The sequence below is a fragment of the Rhagoletis pomonella genome, unplaced genomic scaffold (genome assembly GCF_013731165.1).
Source record: "Rhagoletis pomonella isolate Grant_MI unplaced genomic scaffold, Rhpom_1.0 Rhpom_scaffold_00007, whole genome shotgun sequence".
Classification (NCBI taxonomy): Eukaryota; Metazoa; Arthropoda; class Insecta; order Diptera; family Tephritidae; genus Rhagoletis; species Rhagoletis pomonella.
Genome location: NW_023458561.1, coordinates 45,198,772 through 45,219,674, shown reverse-complemented (window position 1 = coordinate 45,219,674; position 20,903 = coordinate 45,198,772). Strand labels below are relative to the sequence as shown.

The 20,903-nt window shown below is 33.6% G+C and overlaps 4 protein-coding genes and 1 pseudogene across 6 annotated transcripts in view; 3 read left to right on the top strand and 2 right to left on the bottom strand.

Moving 5' to 3' along the window:
* The first annotated feature begins 786 nt into the window (after positions 1-786).
* Positions 787-2,430, top strand: LOC118742910 (S-methyl-5'-thioadenosine phosphorylase-like). Its single transcript, XM_036475331.1, is given in 3 exon segments — positions 787-1,013; positions 1,080-1,859; positions 1,944-2,430. Coding segments are annotated over 3 exon segments (1,110 nt in total). The 5' UTR covers positions 787-962; the 3' UTR covers positions 2,223-2,430.
* A 367-nt stretch (positions 2,431-2,797) lies between these two features.
* On the top strand, positions 2,798-3,708 carry LOC118743863 (annotated as a pseudogene).
* A 76-nt stretch (positions 3,709-3,784) lies between these two features.
* Positions 3,785-5,424, bottom strand: LOC118742909 (actin-like protein 6B). The gene is made up of 2 exons (XM_036475330.1): positions 5,090-5,424; positions 3,785-5,018 (listed from the first exon to the last, which is right to left on the bottom strand). Exons 1-2 carry the CDS (start codon positions 5,289-5,291, stop codon positions 3,940-3,942), a joined length of 1,281 nt encoding a protein of 426 aa, XP_036331223.1. The 5' UTR covers positions 5,292-5,424; the 3' UTR covers positions 3,785-3,939.
* A 162-nt stretch (positions 5,425-5,586) lies between these two features.
* On the bottom strand, positions 5,587-18,868 carry LOC118742904. 2 transcript variants are annotated; one of them, XM_036475322.1, is made up of 3 exons: positions 6,289-7,322; positions 6,063-6,224; positions 5,587-5,999 (listed from the first exon to the last, which is right to left on the bottom strand). In XM_036475322.1, the coding sequence occupies exons 1-3, from the start codon at positions 7,267-7,269 to the stop codon at positions 5,886-5,888; spliced, it is 1,257 nt and encodes a 418-aa protein (XP_036331215.1). In that variant the 5' UTR covers positions 7,270-7,322; the 3' UTR covers positions 5,587-5,885. The 2 variants fall into 2 exon arrangements, with proteins under 2 accessions (XP_036331215.1, XP_036331216.1); XM_036475323.1 differs by lacking the exon at positions 6,289-7,322 and adding an exon at positions 18,403-18,868 and having other exon boundaries at positions 5,595-5,999.
* Positions 7,198-20,903, top strand: part of LOC118742905 — a 27,952-nt gene continuing 14,246 nt past the window's right edge. The window contains exon 1 of one of the 2 annotated variants that reach the window (XM_036475326.1): positions 7,198-7,219. The gene's annotated coding sequence lies outside the window, so the exon portion shown is untranslated. Of the gene's footprint in view, positions 7,220-14,690; positions 14,932-20,903 lie in introns of those variants that run through there. The other variant, XM_036475324.1, reaches the window with a different exon arrangement.

The window sequence follows — 20,903 nt, the reverse complement described above, 5'->3', positions numbered from 1 at the left end:
GTATCGAAAGTGTCAAAAACTGTTCTGAATTTTTTCTTCTAAATCAAAGCGTGCCATGTAAAATACAAAAAATTATAAAAAATAAAAAATTGAAATTGGAAAAAATAAAAATTGATGCAACTTTCTTTCCTAGTAAATTTGTTTGCTTCTCGAAGCATTGATCCATCCTTTGCAAGGCCCAGTAATCAGCGGTCGTGCTGCTGAGTTGGGCGAACGTTCCAAAAGCTGCTAATCAATCGCTTGTTTTGTATGGAAAAAGGTTTCACATGCAAATGGATTTTAACAGTTCAGAATTTTTGTGAGAAAAAATTTAAAATATTTGACATTTTCGAGACCAAATAATTTGAAAATAAATCAAATCAGCTGCTCTACTGATACTACCTTTTCAATGTACCTTGGCTTATATGTATAAAAAGCATACACATTTTATATATCAGCTTGAAGATAAATTAATTTCCTTTATTTTGACATCTTACCTTTTGAATCGGTTACGCAGTTTAGAAAATATTAATATTTTAAAATATCACAATTACTTTGTTTTACCTTTTATATCTACTTTACTTTTTAATTGCGGCAAATAATATTTATATAGTTAAAATCAGCGTAAAAAGTACTAGCAATCTGCATTTTTAGTTTTTCTATAACTGAACGGTTGGTTATTTTGAAGTATGCCCATCTACTTAGCAAAATATTAAATATTTTGTGTTCCAACTTAATTTTCGGTAAAATCCTGGTTCAATGAAAACTCCGGCACGACGGGAATACCACCCATGCCCCTGCAAATTTGGCGACAAACTTCATGAAACCGTTTACAACAACTATGTTTGTTATCGCTCAGCTTATCTCTTCAACAGCTGACCTTAACCGCTACATCTGATAGGAGCTGTATTAAGCCGAAATAAATTTTTAGTATACACTTTTCACGATTTAGCCACTGTGAAAACATCTCGGAACGCAGCACAATGATACACATCAAGTGCAACGACACCAATTTGGAACCCATCGCAGTCAAGGTACGAATCTACATATGGCTTATTATGGTCTTATTAATATAGTTCACATAAATTTGTTTTGATCAGATTGGTATAATTGGGGGTAGTGGACTCGATGATCCGGATATTTTGGAAAATCGCAAGGAAACTGAGGTCAACACTCCCTTCGGCAATCCTTCCGATGTACTGATAGAAGGTGAAATTGGCGGCGTAAAGTGTGTACTGTTGGCACGACATGGTCGTAAACACAACATTATGCCCACCAATGTGAATTATCGCGCAAACATCTGGGCCATGCGGCAAGTGGGTTGCACACACTTGATAGTTTCAACCGCTTGCGGATCGCTGCGCGAAGAAATTCATCCAGGCGATTTGGTGGTGCCAAATGATTTCATCGACCGCACCACTAAACGTGCACAAACATTCTACGATGGTGGAGCGGAAAGTCCGCGTGGTGTTTGTCACTTGAGCATGTTTCCGTCGTTCAGTGAACGCGTGCGTGCCGTGCTGATTAAAAGCGCCAAAGAGTTGGACTATAATGTGCACGAGAAAGCTACTATTGTAACGATTGAAGGACCTCGTTTTTCGTCGCGTTCTGAGAGTAACATGTTCCGTCAGTGGGGTGGTGATCTAATCAACATGACCACCTGCCCTGAAGTAGTGCTGGCAAAAGAAGCAGGACTTTTATACGGTTCCGTGGCAATTGCCACCGATTATGATTGCTGGCGCATGGGATGTGAAGGTGTTAATGTGCAAGATGTTTTGAAAACGTTTGCCGAAAATGTTGTAAAAGTAAAGAACATTTTAATTAAGTCTGTACAGAACTTAGCAAAAGATGATTGGACAGACGATATTTTGGATGCAAAGGTAGTTAAGACACATTTATGTATACATATTTTTTTATTTTTAATTAGAACAATGTTAATACAATTTCATTTATTTTTCATATAGGAGTGTGTCTGCAAGAACACCATGAACGGTGCAATGTGACGACTTTTACGTTTGTGCACTGAAGCTACTTCTGAAATCATACAACGTCGACGACCACTAATACCCGGTTCACAGTTTAGAGATTCCAACAAAAAAGCTATGGTACCTAAGCTAAATTCCATATCCATATTATATGACTTAGTACCGGCTAACAAACGACCCGTCGACGAAGATGGAACACCACATAAAAACCAAAAGAAAACTCGTCAGCAGCAACAAAAACCTGAAAATGCAGCATAATTCCGATATTATTAAACTTGGATATTTTTATTAATTAAGTCAGTGTTTTACCAAATCATATGTATAATAAATAATATTAGTTGCGTATGTTACGGCATTTTTTGGCATGATGCACCTTTTGGTGTTAAAATCGTTACCCACTAAACCGTAAAAGCCAATTGTAAAGTTGTCGTTGTACTTATGTATATCCAAAGCAAAATCTATTTAACACACCTTGTGTATATCATTTGATTTCAAATATTTTTCTAGATTATTTCTTCAAAATTCGAAATTGAAAATTTTGCTTAGTTTCTTCCGAAACTCGCTAAAAATCTAGAATTCAATTGTGTTCGTATGGAATAGTAGCTTATATCGAGTATTCCCTTTATCCTTTAACAAGGAATTTTTTGGTGAGACCTAATAAGAATGTTGACTTGCTAATATGGAACCATTTGCGCGTTTATTTGCCGAAAGTTCTTCAATGGCTCGGCGCCAGTGAGTCATTCGCAATCGTATGCCGCGAATGCTGCATTACACTAAAGCCAGCCTTTCGACATAAGCTCTATTCCATGTGAACACAGAATTATATCGCAAACATGGCATGTTGTGCAGCAGGTTCGAAACCTGCCAGTCCTAAACCAAGAGTCCCAACGGGTTTCTGGGGTTGTATGGTCACGGTAAGTTAAGTGTTTTAGAAGGAAAATATGTAGTACTCTAACTTCCGGTACTACTTGCTCGACACGGCCGCAAGCACAGTATAATGCCATCTAACATTCCTTATCGCGCTAATATCTGGGCTCTCAAGGAAGCAGGTTGTACGCATGTGATGGTGAGCTCCTTGCGTGAGGAATATAAGCGTGGTGATTGGTGATACCCAATGACATTATCGACCGTACAACTCAAAAGATTGAAACCTTCACCGACAGCCAACCAGACAGTCCACCCGTTGTTTGTTATTTACCCATGTCGCCTTGTTTCAATTAGGCGACCCGCCAAGTGTTGCTGGCTGCAGCAAATAATCTCAATTATAACGTACATGATCGTGATTGCATTGAGGGTCCACGATACTCGTCAAAGGCCGAAAACAAAATGTTTGGCCGGTGGGGTGGCGAGTTAATTAATATGACCATCGTCCCCGAGGTTGTATTGGCTAAAGAGGCGGGTCTTCTGTATGCTGCCATAGCGATCGCGTCAGACTACGATAGCTGGCGGGAAGGACATGAAGCTGTAAACGTAGCGCAAGTAGTGGATACTTTCGTAGCGAATGTTGGAAAAGTTTAAAATATAACGAAAGAGGCGGTACAAATGATTGCACAGCAGAATTGGATTGACGAGATTCAGAAGGCTCAACATACAGTGAAAAACAATAATCAGGCTTTAAAGTAATTGTTAAAAAGAAAGACTGGGTAAATTTAAGGAAACAGTTTAAAAAAGAATACGAATTTCGACAACAAGATTTTAAATATCTTCCCAAAATTTAGTTCATAATACTATAAAATGCAATAAATACGGCAAAACAAAATTAAAAAGATTTTTAAACCCAAAGCCGGATTCCGAAACTACAAAGAATTACGGTATGTAAATGTATGTACTTAGTTACATATGGTCAGATTTTAACAGAGCATTAAGTTTAGTTGTTGTTTTATTTCCTTTTAATTTATGACATAATTTTAAGTTTTTTTTTTAAATATGTGTCGATCTAATATCGTACCTTTTTGCCCCAAAATAATGAGGTTGCTTATGGACATTTTCGTTCTACTTGACCTTTACCGGACTCTTCATACTCCTGCGAGGAAATCCACATTTGCTGGAATGTGCCGATACTGGCTAAAATCGAACCTCCGATCCATGCACCAAAGCGGCGTTCTACACTACCATTTGCCGAAATCATTTTCAAACGTGTATTCGATGGTGCCCGCAGTTGCAAGTCTCGGTTGAGACGCTCGGGGAATCCTTGCAACAGCGTATTACCACCAGTTACAACAACAGATCCGAAAAGTGATAATCGAACATCTGCGTCACACATGCCCACACTTGTTGAAGCTAATTGTCCCGCGCCAAGCATGGCATGATCGAATAAACTTTCTGCCAATTTAAACCGCTCTGAACCGAACTCCTGATGGTAGCCATTGGGAAATTCATAATGTACGCTGGGTATTTGCGCAGCCACACGCTCATCATATGGATTCTCCAACACTTGTAATATATTCATTTGGAAATCTTGTAATAGTGATTTAAGCATATAATTTTGCCAGGATTGCGTTAGGTTTTCGGGTAGTTTACGCAGTGTGAAGCGGGCAGCATCGCGTTCTTTTACCAAATCTTTGGATGCGACTTTGTATGCGGGTGATAAATCGATACCCTGTTTTTCAAGGTGTTGCCGGCATTGCATCGATAAGTAGTCCCCGCCTAGGGGAGATTTCACCACTGCTTGTGAAAGAACATAGCCTTCGTGCACGGGTACAGCGGAAGTGTGCGTTGCGCCACTATCTACAACCAATGCGGTTGCACGACCACTCGAAAATGCTGCCAACACAGCATTTTTGACCAAATAGAAAGCGGGTACATTGTATTTTTCGAACATAAGTTCTGTCAATTTCTCGCGATTGTTGCGTACATTCCACGAGGCCTCCGAAAACAACACAGGATGGTATTCAGGTTCCGATTGTATGACCTTGGCATAAGTGTAGTCAATTACTTTTTCGAATAAATCCCAGTTATCTATCATGCCATCTTTCATATACGTTTGTATTTCCATTTGTGTGCGCGGTACATTTACATAAGTGGTGTCCACATAGTATTTGCGAGTATCTGCATCTGTGAACAAATCACAAGTCGTTTAAAGAGTTAATGGTATATTAAAATATTCTTGTTCGCTATAATCTTACTATTTTGTGTTATACTGTTGTCAGTTTTTGTTTCTATATCCATGTTTGTGTCTGGTGCGGAAGGTGCAACCCCAACCACAGATGGAATCTCTGCTTTCGGCGTATCCTCTTGTGCGTAACCCACGCGCAATGAATGATGACCCGGGTCGAAAACAAGGGCGCCAATTTCATCACCGCCATACAACATATTTCCAGCGCTCATTTTAAAATATTTTAATGTTTCTCACTTTTTTCCACAATATTTGGAATTTTTTCACTAAATCGCGGCGTTTACTAAAATCGGCTTGGTTTTTATTTGGCGTCTTGCTGTTTGTGACATTTGGCATACTCTTTTGGCACTGACAGTTTTCAGTACTGCCAAGTCATGATGTACTAATGTTGCCATATGGAATTACACGAAAAAACATTACGAGTGAATATTTGGAATTCCTCGTAATTTAAACTTGTAAAAAGTATTTTATTCTTCAATCAACAATTTTGATTATTATTGGCTTATCTTGCTTACATAAAATTGGTAAGAGTTGGATTTTGTTTTGGCATATTTCTTGACAAATCTTTATATATGGCATCATCATCTCAGGAAAGGGAAATTAAAAGTCAGATAATTTTGCCGACGGAAACGGAAAAGTTAAATATTTAATTCATAGTTCAAAGTTTTTATGGATTATGCATTATTTTCAGTGCTCAGTTAAATCCAAGTTTAATCCGGTGTCAAGCTGGCGCTCAAACTAAATGGGGTGAGGTCATGAATAGTTATACTCTCTGATTTTCCTCAGTTGAATTGTGTTAGCATAAATTAGTAATCACCGCTTTCGGCGCTGTCCAAACGTGTGACTATGGAAATAATTTGATCATTTATATATTGATACATCACAACTACCGATATAGTTAATCCCAGGAGGATGTGTACCTTGGAAAAATAAAATTAAAGAGAATATAGTGGCATTGTTTTATGTAAAAGGGAATGCCCTACCATCAACAAGTTTGTGGCGTTTACTTTAACACCGTTCCACAGTCTCAATCTAAGCTCAAGCGTTAACACATCTCGTATAGCCTTAAGTGCAGCTCGAGCACGCTTCTCCATGATATTTCCAGACTTCAAACTCACTTGAATGCGCTCAAGTATTTGCAATTTCTGAAAATATAAAATATTCTCCATTTAAAACTATGCAATATAAATTAATTAGGCAAACACCTACAACTTTATTGTAAAAGCTCACGCATGTACACAAACACAAATAATCCCAGAAGATTAGTACGTAAATAGCAATGTTGGCAGCGTAGAAAATTCTCTTCCAGGATGGGGAGAAAAACAAATGCCAACTAGTTTTGAAGTAGACGAGCGAATAAACACCAGCCAATAAGCATGAGCTGTTCATCAACAACAACAACAACAATTCCTTTTCCAATGCAACACCTGCAAGCTGTACATTGTCAGCCAATAGCTCAATTTTATTCTGGTGCACCTCCAACTGCTTTAAAATGTCACTTGCTGGCTTTATTACATAAGTGTTTGTTGCACTAATATTAACATCCACTTCAATCTTGTCATCGGCACTTTTCTCGCCAGTTACTAATTGTTCCATTCCTAGTGTATCCTCGACCTCCGTTTTCAAGTGTCTTAAATTCTCGCGGAGGAACCAGCAATTAATTGTGTAGAGCTTCAAAGCTCCAGCCACAGCAAAATGTGGTATGAATAGCGCAAAACTTATGAAAATATTATCCCACGGCGGTAGTTTGAATTCCATTTCATAAGCAATATACAAAGCAAAGCAAAGTGAAATAAGAAATGTTGAAAAAATTAAAAAATAGGCGAATGCTTCTTCCACACTGAATTTAAGCGCAAACGGCCGAGAGGATAAGCGTGCAATACTATTGCATGCGCGCCCAACTTCAGCCATTGTAAAAATTCGAAAAATGTAAATCTTTAATCCCAACATTAATTGAACGCGTATCAGGTGCCAGAAAAAAGGTGACACATCGTGAAAGATTTTTAGTAGCGGCGAATTTATGAAATGCTGATTCACGCAGATGGTATAGAAAAGTGTGAGGACTATGAAATTTACAATACCCCAAATAGAAAGATGATAACGCTGGGTTCTTGGCTCAAAGCAGTGCAACTGAAAACCGGTGAGTAGTAGGAAATAATTACTAATTCGTAAAATCCGTTGCCAATTCATTTTGTTTGAAGTGAAAAAATGAAGAGCGACTGAATATTGAATGCCAACAATAACCAATCCATTGTTTTAAGCTCAAGTTTCACGAATTTATTAAAAACGCTGATGATTATTTTGATTTTTATCTGTGCACACACCGTTAAATGAGCGCAGCTCGGAACGAAATTGGGTGTACATATGGTTCGGCAGTGACACGATTAAAGGAATAATATCGTTAACATATTTTGGCATACTTATGTATGTATGTATGTATGTTTATAATAGGCATATCGTCGTTTAAAGTACAAAGCCGCGTAACTGACATTTGCTGCACAAAATTGGTTTGCTCACACCAGCTCTTGGCTCAATTCTTATTCATTCGTTCTGGAATATACCAGCCAGAAATGCGATTGCTTTATAAAAATGAGAACCATTTTGAAATATGAGTGTTTTTTCTCCAGAAAATAATTTATGCAACCTCACATATGTATGTATGCGCTTTTGTTATTTAAACGACGATATGTACGTGGAAAAAAAGAGGTGGAAATGGATGTATGCCTCTTTTGCACGACTATGCGCCATTTAAAAAGAGTCACTATGCAATGACTGACCTACGCAGTTGTGGCTTTCCAGATTTGTAACTTTCAGATTGTTGTTTATATCCAAAACTGGATAAGCCATTGGATTTCTAAAATGCACTGTCTTCTACTTGTCAAGCTCTTACATTTGAGGGGATTGAAAAAACTGGAAATTATAATAGCGAGGTTTTAGTTTTTTAAACTATAATTTTATTTATTAATTTTCTAGAGGTTTTCTTCTTTATCTACATTTCGAACTTCGAACAAAAATTATAAAAGTTCAACAAACTTTAAGAATTACACCCAAAAATTTTAAACTTTTTGTTCAGAATTTTTGGAAAAAATCTAGGTGTGCAGTTTTATGACCCATCAAATTTAAGTAGATAAAAGTGAAAGTTTCAAGACGCTAGGAAATTGCTTCTTCTATATAAAAGGCCCTATCCTAAAATAAAACGTGACCCCTACTTGGCTTCTTATATTTTTTAATAACTAATCTTTAATATGGACCACACTAGAATCTCTTTTTCATATAAAAATTCGTACGTGTCCCAACCGTGACAAACGTTGTCCCACCCATGACAGAGGAATTTCGGATTTTTTTTTATAATGAAGTCATCGTTTTTGGCTTAGCTTTTGATTTGTTTGTATTCCTGGTTCATTGTTTTATTATAAGACATCAAGTTCACACAGAAGTGAAATAAATTCACAAAGTTTCCGTAAAATACATCTGCTCTAAAAAGCAGGTTCATTTTTTTGTCCCACCCGTGACAGAAGAAATAACTCAAAGAAAGAATTTGACACTGCCTTACTTGAAAAAGCTGTCTTATTACTTCACCTGTTTATTGGAATAACTCATGTAATATTCAATTAGGTGTAGCTTTATCGTACATTTTGATATTTGAATATTTTGAAATGTTGAGTACTTTATACTTAAATGTAAACAAGAAAGAACAATTTTTTCTATACAAATGTCCCAGTCGTGAAGGTGGAATCTCCCATATACCATATGTATGTACATATGTATATGTAAATGCATTTGCAATGTTAAAAATAATTGACTCTTTTTATTGCGCGTTTAGAGTGCATCGATACACTTTTGACACCTCATATCAGCTATGTAAACACTCGTATATACGTAAATGATATGCACATGTACATATGTATGTATATGTATATGCAAGAACATGTAGGCATGTGAATGAATTTAATACTATACTTTAGTATATGCATCTCACAGCCGTTTGAAATTTAAATGTTCAAGTCAACGTATTTCAAATGAGCTCATTTCCCTGAACCTAACTAATTGTTACAATTGATGACAAAGCATAATTACGATAATAGTCATTGATGGCATGCATATTCGTTAGTATAGTATGGTAAGCGCGTATCTCACTCATATCGTCGCTGATATGCAAAAAAGCCACAACTAACTAAAATGTTGTATATTGCATAAAACGATGTAGGGACTTATAACACTGTACAGCACTCGGCTGGGTATTGAACCAAACCAACCAAGTAATTTCTCCGTTTTTCGAAGTTAGCTTCCAAAATCGAGATATGGACCTTCGAAGTTCGAAATTGGATCTTTGGCAAAAAAAATATTTTTATTTATTGCATGTAAAAAGCAAAAAAAAGTAAACATACAGACGTGGTCCGCCTTTTGCTCTTATTTATATGGTATATACTTTTTTTTTGTGAAAACTTATATTATAGTTGCTATAACGGGTCAAAAGTCAGATCTTCGAAAAATTAAAAACTTAATATTTCAGAAAACTACTGATTTTAAAAAAATTCATATCGTTGTAAAGGTTATTTAACCCCCTTTTTGGGGAAATGCATATTTGTATACTTCGTACATAAAATTTTTAGAAAAAACACATTTAAATGAAAGAATAACTTTTTTTTATATAAAAAAATATTTTAAACAAAAAAATTACTAACCGATTTTTAAAAAATTTGTATTGTTGTAAAGGCGATTAAACCCCCTTTTTACTTATGTGCATATTTGTAAACTTCGTGAATAAAAATTTGAGAAAAAACACTTAAAGGAAAAAATAACTTTTTTTATCAACAAAAATTTTAAACTAAAAAAATTACTCACCGATTTTTAAAATATTGGCATCGTTGTTAAGGCGATTAAACCCCCTTTCGTCTAATATGCATATTTGTATACTTCGTAATTAAAAATTTGAAAAAAAACACATAAAAGGAAAAAATACCATATGGTGCCTAAAATCTTAAACACAATATTTTTGTTAAAAATAATAATAACAATGGTCTATTATTATATTATTTAAGAGTTATTGGGGTCGGTAAATTCCAATTTGAAACCAAAATAACTTAAAAAAGTTGCCGAACCAGCATGGCGCCTGAAATTTAAAGAAATGTGTTTAATTTGAAAAATATTGATTAAATTCACGTAGTATTGAGTTATATAAGAGTTTTTAAGTTTGTATTTAAAATTCTTAAATAAAAACGCCATTGAATTATAAATAATAATGTTTACGTGCATCTTACACAAAATTGGTTGAAAAAATTTGGTTCAAAAAATCACTTTCATAAAAACTTTTAATATTATGTGATACAAGTGTTAAACAAAAGGTCGGACGCGTTTGGATTCAATATTTAGCATTATAGTTTAAAATATAATTATCTTGAAATAAACATAAATTTTTTATTCGTGAAAAATGGAGAAAATTACTTATGACTTTTCATTAAACTGTTTTTGATAAAAAATTCACTTGAATATTACATTAAATACTAATCAGTTAAACATATTAAAAAATTTTTAAATTATATCTTATATAGAAGTCACCTGAACTTCTTCAGAAGAAATTTAGAAAATTAAAATCGATCTTTAGACTTAAGCATCACATTTTATGTTCTCAGAGTACTGCGTCAACTAACACTTTACCACTGATCATACAAACAGGTGCAAAAGGTCGAGACCTGTCTTGGACATATTTCGATAGCTGTACATATGTAGCTCATTCATACCCAGTGCATGATAAATATTTAATGTATGTAAGGATTTTTTATGAGTTTTAGATTCTACTACTTATTCTACTACTTTTTTCTGTTAAAGAGAAAGAGTATATTTGATTAAAAATTTCCATGATTTAGCTTTCCCCGACTCCGTATATACACATTTGATGTTGATCATAGTTTTTCTCTCTTTACTTGTAAAATAAACATTTCTAAAATGAATGTATTTTTTAATTATTTTTCGGGTTTTCTCTTTTTTAGTGTCTTTTTTTGCCTTTTGTTTTGATTTCTAGTACCTTTTCCTGCCCATTTTGTTATTTGATTTTTCCTTTTTTATAGGTTTTTAGGTCCTAAATATCCGTTCCCTGGTAATAAGCATTCTGTTTCCAAAAAGTCTACAAAAAAAAAGTATACTAAACCGTATTCATTCCTCGATTACTAGATAATGCAAAATTGAATGCCCCACTTTTCGTAGGACATCGCCCTGGGGGAAAAATGCATTTTCGAATGTGAAAACGGCTGTTTTACTGATTATCGCTTACCATACATTACATTTTCCCACTCGGATAGGTACATACATTTGTATGTATGTATGTATCTATTTGACATGAAAACCGTGAAACTCTATACCTCTTCGCACAAAGATAGTTTTGTACGTACGTATGTACGTATGTATATTAAATTCACGTTGTAAGTAAACTCCCTCACGCTTTGTTGCATAGTAGGTGTCTGTTGTACATAGTACATAATATTATATACATAGGTAGGTATAGGTATGTAACACATATGAGTACTAACATATGACTATGCAAATAGCAATATAAATATGTAGGTTTACTCCATTACGTTTAATCAGTCCGTTTTTTTTAACGCTCGCCAACGTCGGGATCAAAGTCCAACTAAAGCAACCAAGAGCAAAAAATTAATGCGTACATTTTGTATAGATGTACATATGTATATGCGATTTTGCATGTTTCTATACATACAAATATATACATATATAAAAAAATATATAAGTATATAAATTTGTTTTCAAAACCATTGCCACTTACAAACTCTCAGTGCATTTATTTGTGAACATAAACAGAGAAGAAAAACTGTGCCAAGCGAGAAAACATTTGAGAGCGAATCGAGTTCACAATGATCAATCGATCATAACGATAATAAATGCTCACTTTCGCTATGTATTTAGTCTCTTTGTGTGAAAAAAAATCTCTTCAAAAATGTAACATTAATTTGTCTCCGAAAAAATTCTGAACATACACAGGAAGCAGTATTTGAAAACATAATTGAAGGGCATTCTTTTTGTTTTTTGTTTTTAAGAAAATTCTAGACAGAGCCTATTCGTGCTTTACCAGGCTTAGCATGATCATTGCGGAACTACCTTTATGTAACCTAAATGACTTTGTGGCTGTAACTTTATATTTTAATCACTAACTCTGAAATAAGGCATTATTCAATAAAATTCTGAAATATGGCGTTCTTGAAAAGTTTTCTGAGATAGGGCGTTTTCGAACTGGCTGCCGAGTTAGGTCGATTTTCCACTCAGCCGTCGATATATGTACATACATACATATATATGTATATATGGGATATAGATATCAGGGAATTAGATATGCGAAAATTGTAAAAAAAATATGGTAAATAATGTCGGTGTTTCCATGATGTCGGACGTGACACTCGTACGACTTTAGGATTAAATAAATCATACGAAAACTCAAGTCACTTATAAAAAAATTTTGCCCTTGTGGTTGGACAAAAAAAAAGTTGCGCTTGGAACACTGGTATCGAGAAGCTCGATGAAAAGGAGGTCATAACGGACGTGATAAAAATAGAAGTGGTTTCGGAGTAAACCAATTACAACCAATTCATTTCTAATCCGGAGCAATTCGTTTTTGGTTTAATTTTGAATTAAAATGTGATAACGGACTTGACATATCAGATGTGAAAGATTTTTACAATGATCGTAGATACTTTTCAGTTTACATTTTTATGGAAAAGTTTATGAATGTAAATAATCGAGGGAGCCAAAAAAATAAAACCTTATAAACTGTGAAACATGAAAAAATTTGCCAGAAGAGGGGTTCACCATAAAATAAATAAAATGTAAAGACTTAAAGATAAAAAATTACTTAAAATAGCTGAAAGCTTCAAGAAAGCTCCGAAAACGTGATCTTAAAGGCCAAAATACAATACGGCGTTGTCAGTGACAGCTTTATTTGACATTCCCTTTTGTTTATTTACATTTTTGTTGTTGTCTTTTAGGCTTCAGTGACATGAACAGAAGTTGGCTGCATTTTATTTATGTCAAATTCAGCATGCGAAGTTTACTGCGATGAAGGCAGTGGCATTGAATTTAGAATTTGGGCTAAACTGAGCAGTACTGCCAGCTGCCACTGCTGCATTGTGAGTCGCTTCATTGGACACCACACTTTCTAAAAAAAACAGCTGATTTCGAAAAGCTGCCACTGCCACTACGTTATTGTATTTTGGGCTTTACACTTCAAAATTTATGGATCTGAGACTTACGATTGGAACTTCCATGTATATGGAACGGAGGCTTCAGAAAAAATATGGCATTGCATCAAAATCTGTCCACTCTCTCTGAAGTAGTTATTCTTGGGCGGGGGTGTAGTGGTTAGCAGTGCGCGCTACCTGTTCAGAGCCAGCGTAAACTCTAGGTGCCTCGCCTTTGTGCCACAACTTCAAGGCGCACGCCTCAAATTGGAGGAGAAGCTCGGCCAATAACTAACATACATTGTATTTTTTCACACTTTATAAATAGAAGAGCAAATCATCATATCTCTTATATTTTGAACTCTGATTGCTGATCATTTTGTTTTTTGTTTGCGTTGGTTGGCGCGCCCTCTTCACAAGTACTTAAATGCATACATACATATGAATATATCTAAATATATTTCTTTCTACGTCTGCTGCCTATGTATGCAACTACTGTACATATTTACATATGTAAATGCATATGGAAGTACTTACATATAGCGACGCGACATTTTCAAAAGTTTTGACTATTTTTCTTTTGCTTATTTTATGTTTATTATCTGTAAAAAAAAGTACAGTAAAGTGCAAATATGAAATACCTAGGACTTACCGTTGATTTTTGGAGAGTTTTTTTTTGTTGACACTTTCAACTCCTCAATCGTTTTATCCATATGAAAAAGTTGAAGAAAATACTTTGTATTAAAGAAAATGCGTGCCACCTTCAGCAAAAAAAAAATGGCTAAAACTCAACGATAAGCCCCGGTTACTTCAAAATTGCACTTTATTGTACTTTTTCTAAAAATTCCCATCCAAAAATTTTGAAATTTTGATGAAAATATTTCGAATTTTCCCAATTTTTTTGTACAATTGAAACTCGGATCTCAAAATTCATACAACTGTCTTACATTTTCATGCGCTGCTATGTACTTTCACAAAAAAACTAATAAATATTAAATAAACCAAAGAAAAATAGCCCAAACTGTTAAGATGTCGCGTCCCTATTTGTTTGCTCGCCACTGTATGTACACTTGTACATACATATGTATGTATGTATCTACATAAGAAGCCCCATATGGAAGTATGGCAAATATGGAAATATAAATATCAGCTCAATGGACAACAGCTGTAAATAATATTTTACCACGAAGTGAATGCTTTTTTATCGAATATATCGGGTTTTCGGCATAATCAACCGTACAATGCGGCATTTTATATTTTGTTTATATGAAAGTCAAATACATAAAAATCAAACAAAATGAAAACTCGATCAAAACAAAACCGAAAATGAATGTGAAAATGAGCGCCATATGCGCTGGAACTGAGCAACGGGGCGCGTTGGGCTGGACGTGTCTAAAGTGCACAGTAGCAACTACAATATGTATAAAAGCGCTAGACGCGCCATGCGAGCAACCAGTTGCGGCGGTGAACAAGTCGGCGAGCGCACAAATATATAAAGCTATCTCTAAAAATAAAACGAATATAAAATAAAATATTTGAACATTAAAAAAAAAAACGTGGCACGCGGCTAAGATTAAATACAACAAGAATTTACAGTGCCTTTATCAGCGGAAAAGTGCTTTATCAGACAAAAAGAGATTTAAAATTATTTCATATATTTAAACAGGTGATTTGCTATGTACAACTACAATATGTACTTAAGTATTATATTAAAAAGATTATTTCGTGTAGATATGTATACGAGTAGTGTTTTTTGTTACCTGTGGTTTATTTTGTATTTTTTCTTTTTTGGAATGGCTTGTGTTGTGGATTGTGAATATGGTGTGCTACTTTGCTGTATTTTACCCATTTTTTGCTCTTCTTAATTATTTATTTGCATATATAGAAACTTTTTCTTGCTGAATATTACATAAATGTGCATGTAAATTTGTACTAGGGCGGTTCGAAAATCTAATTTTTCTCAGATCCCTTGGTAATAGTGAAAATATATTGTATCATGAAGTCAACAACAAGCCTGCAAAATATTAGTATTTTATTTTAGTTGTAAGAGCCCGCGCATCGACCGCAAAGTGACCCACAGCACACTAGTCGAATAAGACCAATTCTTGTTATAAATTCTGGGATCGGCAAAATGGTTTGGTGCATATTATTAGATAATGAATCCGTTTAAGCAAAAGATAAAGTCAAATTTCATTTCTCGCAGCCCTTTAGCTTATCGTTAATCTCAAGATTATCTGTTTTCAATAAAATTTGAATTGTTCTCTGGATAATTGCACTGGATTATACTCAAAAGATGTAAAGAACAGCTTTAATATTGCTGGCATGCTGGCATGTCGCTGGTTCCAAATATTCTAATTTTTTTTTATATTAGCTATAGTTTGCGAATTTTTTCCTATATAGGGACAATTTCGGTAACTCTAACAGAAAAGCCATTATTTTCCATCATCGTGGAAAAATTTTGTTTATGCAAATGGGTATGGAAACACTGAACAGGCACAACCTCTAGAAACACTAATTGGTTTACTTATATTTATGCATACAATATAAAAATTGCAAATATAAGAAAATAACAAAAAACTTTGTTCAAATTTTTTTTTATGTTAAAATAATTTGTTTATAATCTGAGCGATTTTAATCATACTATTATCAAAATTCGGTAGCACTAAGTCTCGCCTTCAATTTGGTAATTATTAATTACCGATCGAGTAACATTTACCAAAGTTATATGGAAAAATTTAAGTGGATCTCCAGCTTTTTTCTAAAAAAATTTCTCTTAAATTGTATAAATAACTTTTACATGAAAGAGCCGGATTCCAGAAAAGGGTGTCAGGGAGTGACTTTTTTCGTTCAAGCTAAATGCAAAGCAATATCGTCCAATTGGAGAGTCCTCAAAAGGATTTCCCAGGATATGTTAAATACTATTGCATTTACCTACAGTCACTTTTTCACATCATGGAATTAACTGAAATATTTATTTATATCTAAACACTTATTGAACGTCCCCTACTTTCATATAACGGCAGAATTAGAGACCGCGCAATTTTCAAGACTGCATAAATGGACTTAAAATGGGCGTTTCTCACCCTAATTGTATTATGTTAATGTATGTAAATACTTATATACTTGAAACTACTATTAACTTATCAAACGATTCGTAATCTTTGACAATACATGTTTGACTTCATTCACCACAATCTTGAAAACTGCGCAAATCGGCCCATGGCCCACTTAATATTATATAAGCATCCGAAAACATTAGAACGTTTGAAATATATCTCGTCTCACTTTTTTGAATTTTTCACTTGGTTGCTGAAACAATGAAGAATTGAAAATTCATAAAGGAAAATTATAGTTTTTGTAAGTTTTATTTTAATACCTTAAAAACATGTAGACTTATTGAAAAATGATAAATGAACGTGAGATACTAAATTTAATAACCCTTAATTTGATATATCGTCCTATTTATAACAATTAACGCATACCATAGATATTACAAGCCAAAGTTAAATTTTAAAAATTCATACACTTTGATTCAATTGCGCGGGCTAAAGATAAGTTTTAAATTAATCTTTCGTGGCCAATAACAATTGGCTTAGACCTAAGACATCATAATATTACTATTACAATACGGTCAAATGTCTTTTATTTTCCCCCATACAAAATCGACCAAGCCTAATATGTGCATATCTTCAAAACCCAGTGAACTACATTAAGTGTCCTAATTATAAGCACACATATTGACAAATTTTAACAATCATTATTTTTTGTTATTTTTTTAATAAAAATATATGGGGTATTCACAACGGTGTCGCAAGTGTCGTATTGTCGTAAACTTTAAACGCCTAAAAATTGTATAAAGGGGGTTCGCAAAGTACCATCAAAGTCATATTATGAATTTTTGCAGAATTAAAAAATAGTTGGTGTAGTTTATGACATACAACAATACGACACTTACGACACCGTTGTGAATCCCTCAATTCTCTAACAAAAGCCGTATAAATACAAGTTTTTCAAAAAATTTTGAACAAAAAATTTGACGTCTTGGTGAAAATTAGTTGAATTTGTGCCCAAATATTGAAATTTTGATTTATATGGCTTTTGTTAGATAAGAAGCTATGCTTTTATAAAAAAGTAATGAATTTTTTTGTGGAATACGTGTTTATTATTTATTAAATCTTTCTTTTGAAACTAACAACAAACATTAACCTCAATAAACCGCAAACTAACACTTAATTATTCTAAAATTGAATGAACTACAAAACTTCATAATAAAACTCGCTCTCTGCAATCTAATAAAAAACTCGAAATTTTTGTGAAAGTTTGTTAAATTTTTTCAAATATTTCACAAAGTTTGAAATTTATATTTACGGTTTTTGTTAAATAACAAACCATATTAAAAAAAAGTAAAAATAATGGGAAACAAAAAAAAAAGAATAAATTGTTCCAACTTGTCAATACGGGTGTGCGCTTATAATTATGACGCGTGCTGCATTCAGTTAAAAGGGAACACATTTCTGTTGTTCACACTTGCCTGGTTATCAGGTTACCTGGTTATGTGCTTATATCTTTTATTCAGTTTATAACAATAACATACATACAGAATAATAATTTTTAACGAGATATTCTGATAACCAGGCCAGTGTGAACATACACATTGATTAACATGCTTAATTAAAGTATCTTAAAAAATTTGTTCCTTGAAAATTTTTTTTCATGGCGTAGCACAGTGGGAAATTTTCAACTGATATTATTCAAAAATTTTACTTGGAACGTATTTTTGAAAGTATTGACAGGCCCAAATTAAAAAAAAATACTTATATTTTTATCAGCAAATGGTTTAAGTAGAAAAATGTACTTTTAGTATAGTTTTTGTTTTTTTTTTGATAGCAGCCGTCATGATGGATTGGCCATTTTGAATTTTGCGATTATGTCATCAGAATATCGCGATTATGTCATCAGAATAGTAGTGACGAGTTTTGGATAGCAGCCGCCATAATGGATTGGTCATTTTGAATTTCGCGATTATGTCATCAGAATAGTATTCAAAATCGAATTCAACGACCTCAAAGACATTTTCACCATATGCTGATGAAAGGAGTATTTAAAAAAAGTTATGCACTTCGGTAAAAAAACTTACTCTTCTAGCCATTTTTGAACAAAATTATTGGTACATAAATATTAGCGAATACTTGTGACTGCTCTTTTCTATGCCAGTCAACAGTCAAACATGAACAATAAGTATTGGAGTGGCAGTCACCGGGCATAAGTTTTTGTTTTGACGTGCAACCACGGGCTTGGGAAAATAGGTTTGTTCCACAAGCTACACGAAGTCATTTGCAATAAATTCTGTCGCATAAACGTACTATTTAACGCATTAAATCACTTTCGTAATATTTCAATGGCCTCAAATACTTATAAATCGAAACCAACGGCTTCTCTTGCATAAACGTACATATGTTCATTGATAAGGATGAATACACACATCTGTTGTATCAACTGTATGCTGATAAGAATTCTCCTTTCTCTCCTAAACAAATTGTGCTACAGGGTTGAACGAAATTTGCTATTTACTGACCTTCGGTTATTCATCTTTTTGTTTTCAAAATGCCTACGATACCAAGAAACATGGTTACACTTTCTCGCACAATAGAATAAACAAAATATGACCACATATTTGGAAATCCCATTTTAACTTATCTCAGCTATTCGTGTTTACTTATACGTAACAAAAATTAAATTTTGTTTGCTAAATAATAAAAACATTAAAATTTTTAAATGTAGAAAATCTAAGATGACGCATTTATCAAAATACATACATATATTTTTTGGGGAAAAGATCAAAAATATTTTGTTTTAATGATATAATTGTATAATTCGGTTACTTAACCCCACTGAAATATTTCTGAAATATGTATTACTAGTGAAAATACGTATTATTTACTAGTGTTTATTGACTGAAATTCCAATGCGCATTTGTTAACGAAAGTACATAATGATAAGTGGGTAGGCAGGCGTATTGCCAAGCATTCCTGATAACAATGAATATTTGATAGATTTTTTTTTATTATGTCGCGCGCGTGTAACCAAAGAGGTCAGAGCTATCATAATACGACATAACATGACATTATCGGAATAGGTACGTACATTTATATATGTAGATATGTACATACATACAATACTTTTTACAAAAATTTCCCTCCATATTGGATCCGCCATTTTGTAAGGAGTTGCATATACATACATATGTACATATAATCGTAATTAGCGTCCTCAAACACATATGTGGTGTGCTAAAAATTGTAGAACTTCAACGACGCCTTCATATTTAAAATTTTTCGACCACTTTGCGTCGGTCCCTCTTTCCATTAATCGGTTTTTAAAAAATTTCGCCGACCACATTTGTATAACCAAACGAGCTTTTCCAGGAGGAGTAATTATTTATAGGGATGCAGAAAAAATATCGATGTTATGCTATTCGATGCATCGAATAAAACCGATGTTTTGGACCTTCCGATGTATATCGATATATCGATGTATTTTTTTCGATGCATCGACTTTTGTGTACAATGTACACTGTACATTAGGGTGCCCATCGAAAATGTTTTTTGTTTGGAATTTAAAGACCCCCTCCCCCTAATTTTATTCGTTTTTATGAGAAATATTATTGCCTATTTTTATAAATTTTTTAAAGGTCATTTAGAGGTCGCGACCTGTGGATTTAGGTCAGAAAATAGGATTTTGTAGATTTATGAGTATTTGAATGACTATTTTCGATTTCAAAGATCGAATATGATCTGAGAAGAGTATATATAGACCTTTAAAATGGTATATAATAATCCATTGTCGGACGTGGCTTGTTGGAATTTTTTTTATCGGGTAAGATAAAAAACCCATACCTATTTCTTTTATTTTTTTAAATTTTGACCATCGATAATTTGCACAATATCAAAATATGTAGCACTATCTAAAATTAAATCTATGTTTAAATAAACTGGTAGCTCATTTATTGCAATAGCATAAAAATTTTCGAAGTTAGGCGACTTTTCTTAAATACTGCCTTGAATTTTTATTGAGCAGTTGCCTAAGGAATTTATCAATATTTGTTCAAAATTGATATATATATTATCGGTCTTTAGCAAAAAATTGGTTTTTCTAAAAAAGTTTGGAAAATGGGTGTGGCACCGCCCACTTATATCATATGAGTAGTCCACTTGCAAAGTGCTCTATGTAAATTTTTTTCGATTTTTAGTTTTTGGTGCAAAATCTTTCTATATTCTGAAAAAATAGCATCAAATGTTAAGTACTCTTGCAAAAGTCGCTCTAATACTTATGTATGTATGTATTTATACACTTTCAAAAGTCTCCATCTTCTGATGAACTTAGAAAACTGGAAGAAAACGTGGTAGTTGTTTCGATGCCTAGTGGAAGACGTCTTAAAAAACGAACGCGAAAAGCTAAAAAAAGCTAGTTATGTAAACGTTACTGTTTCAAAACTCGCTATATTAAATTTTTATATATGAAGTTTGCAAAAGCTACCGCACTGCGATTTTGTTTTTTAATGTCATTAGGTTCTTATTTATCCAAGTTTTCAGATAATAAAAATAAATGTACAATTTGGATGTGGAGTTGACTACTCAT

Excerpts from the sequence above, each read along its gene's own strand:
- LOC118742909 (XM_036475330.1), bottom strand. The coding sequence starts at position 5,291 with ATGAGCGCTGGAAATATGTTGTATGGCGGTGATGAAATTGGCGCCCTT. Across the intron at positions 5,019-5,089 it reads CAACAGTATAACACAAAATA|ATGCAGATACTCGCAAATAC; the intron begins GTAAGATTATAG and ends ATTTGTTCACAG.
- LOC118742904 (XM_036475322.1), bottom strand. The coding sequence starts at position 7,269 with ATGAATTGGCAACGGATTTTACGAATTAGTAATTATTTCCTACTACTC. Across the intron at positions 6,225-6,288 it reads TGAGCTTTTACAATAAAGTT|AAATTGCAAATACTTGAGCG; the intron begins GTAGGTGTTTGC and ends TTATATTTTCAG. Across the intron at positions 6,000-6,062 it reads ACGCCACAAACTTGTTGATG|GTACACATCCTCCTGGGATT; the intron begins GTAGGGCATTCC and ends TATTTTTCCAAG.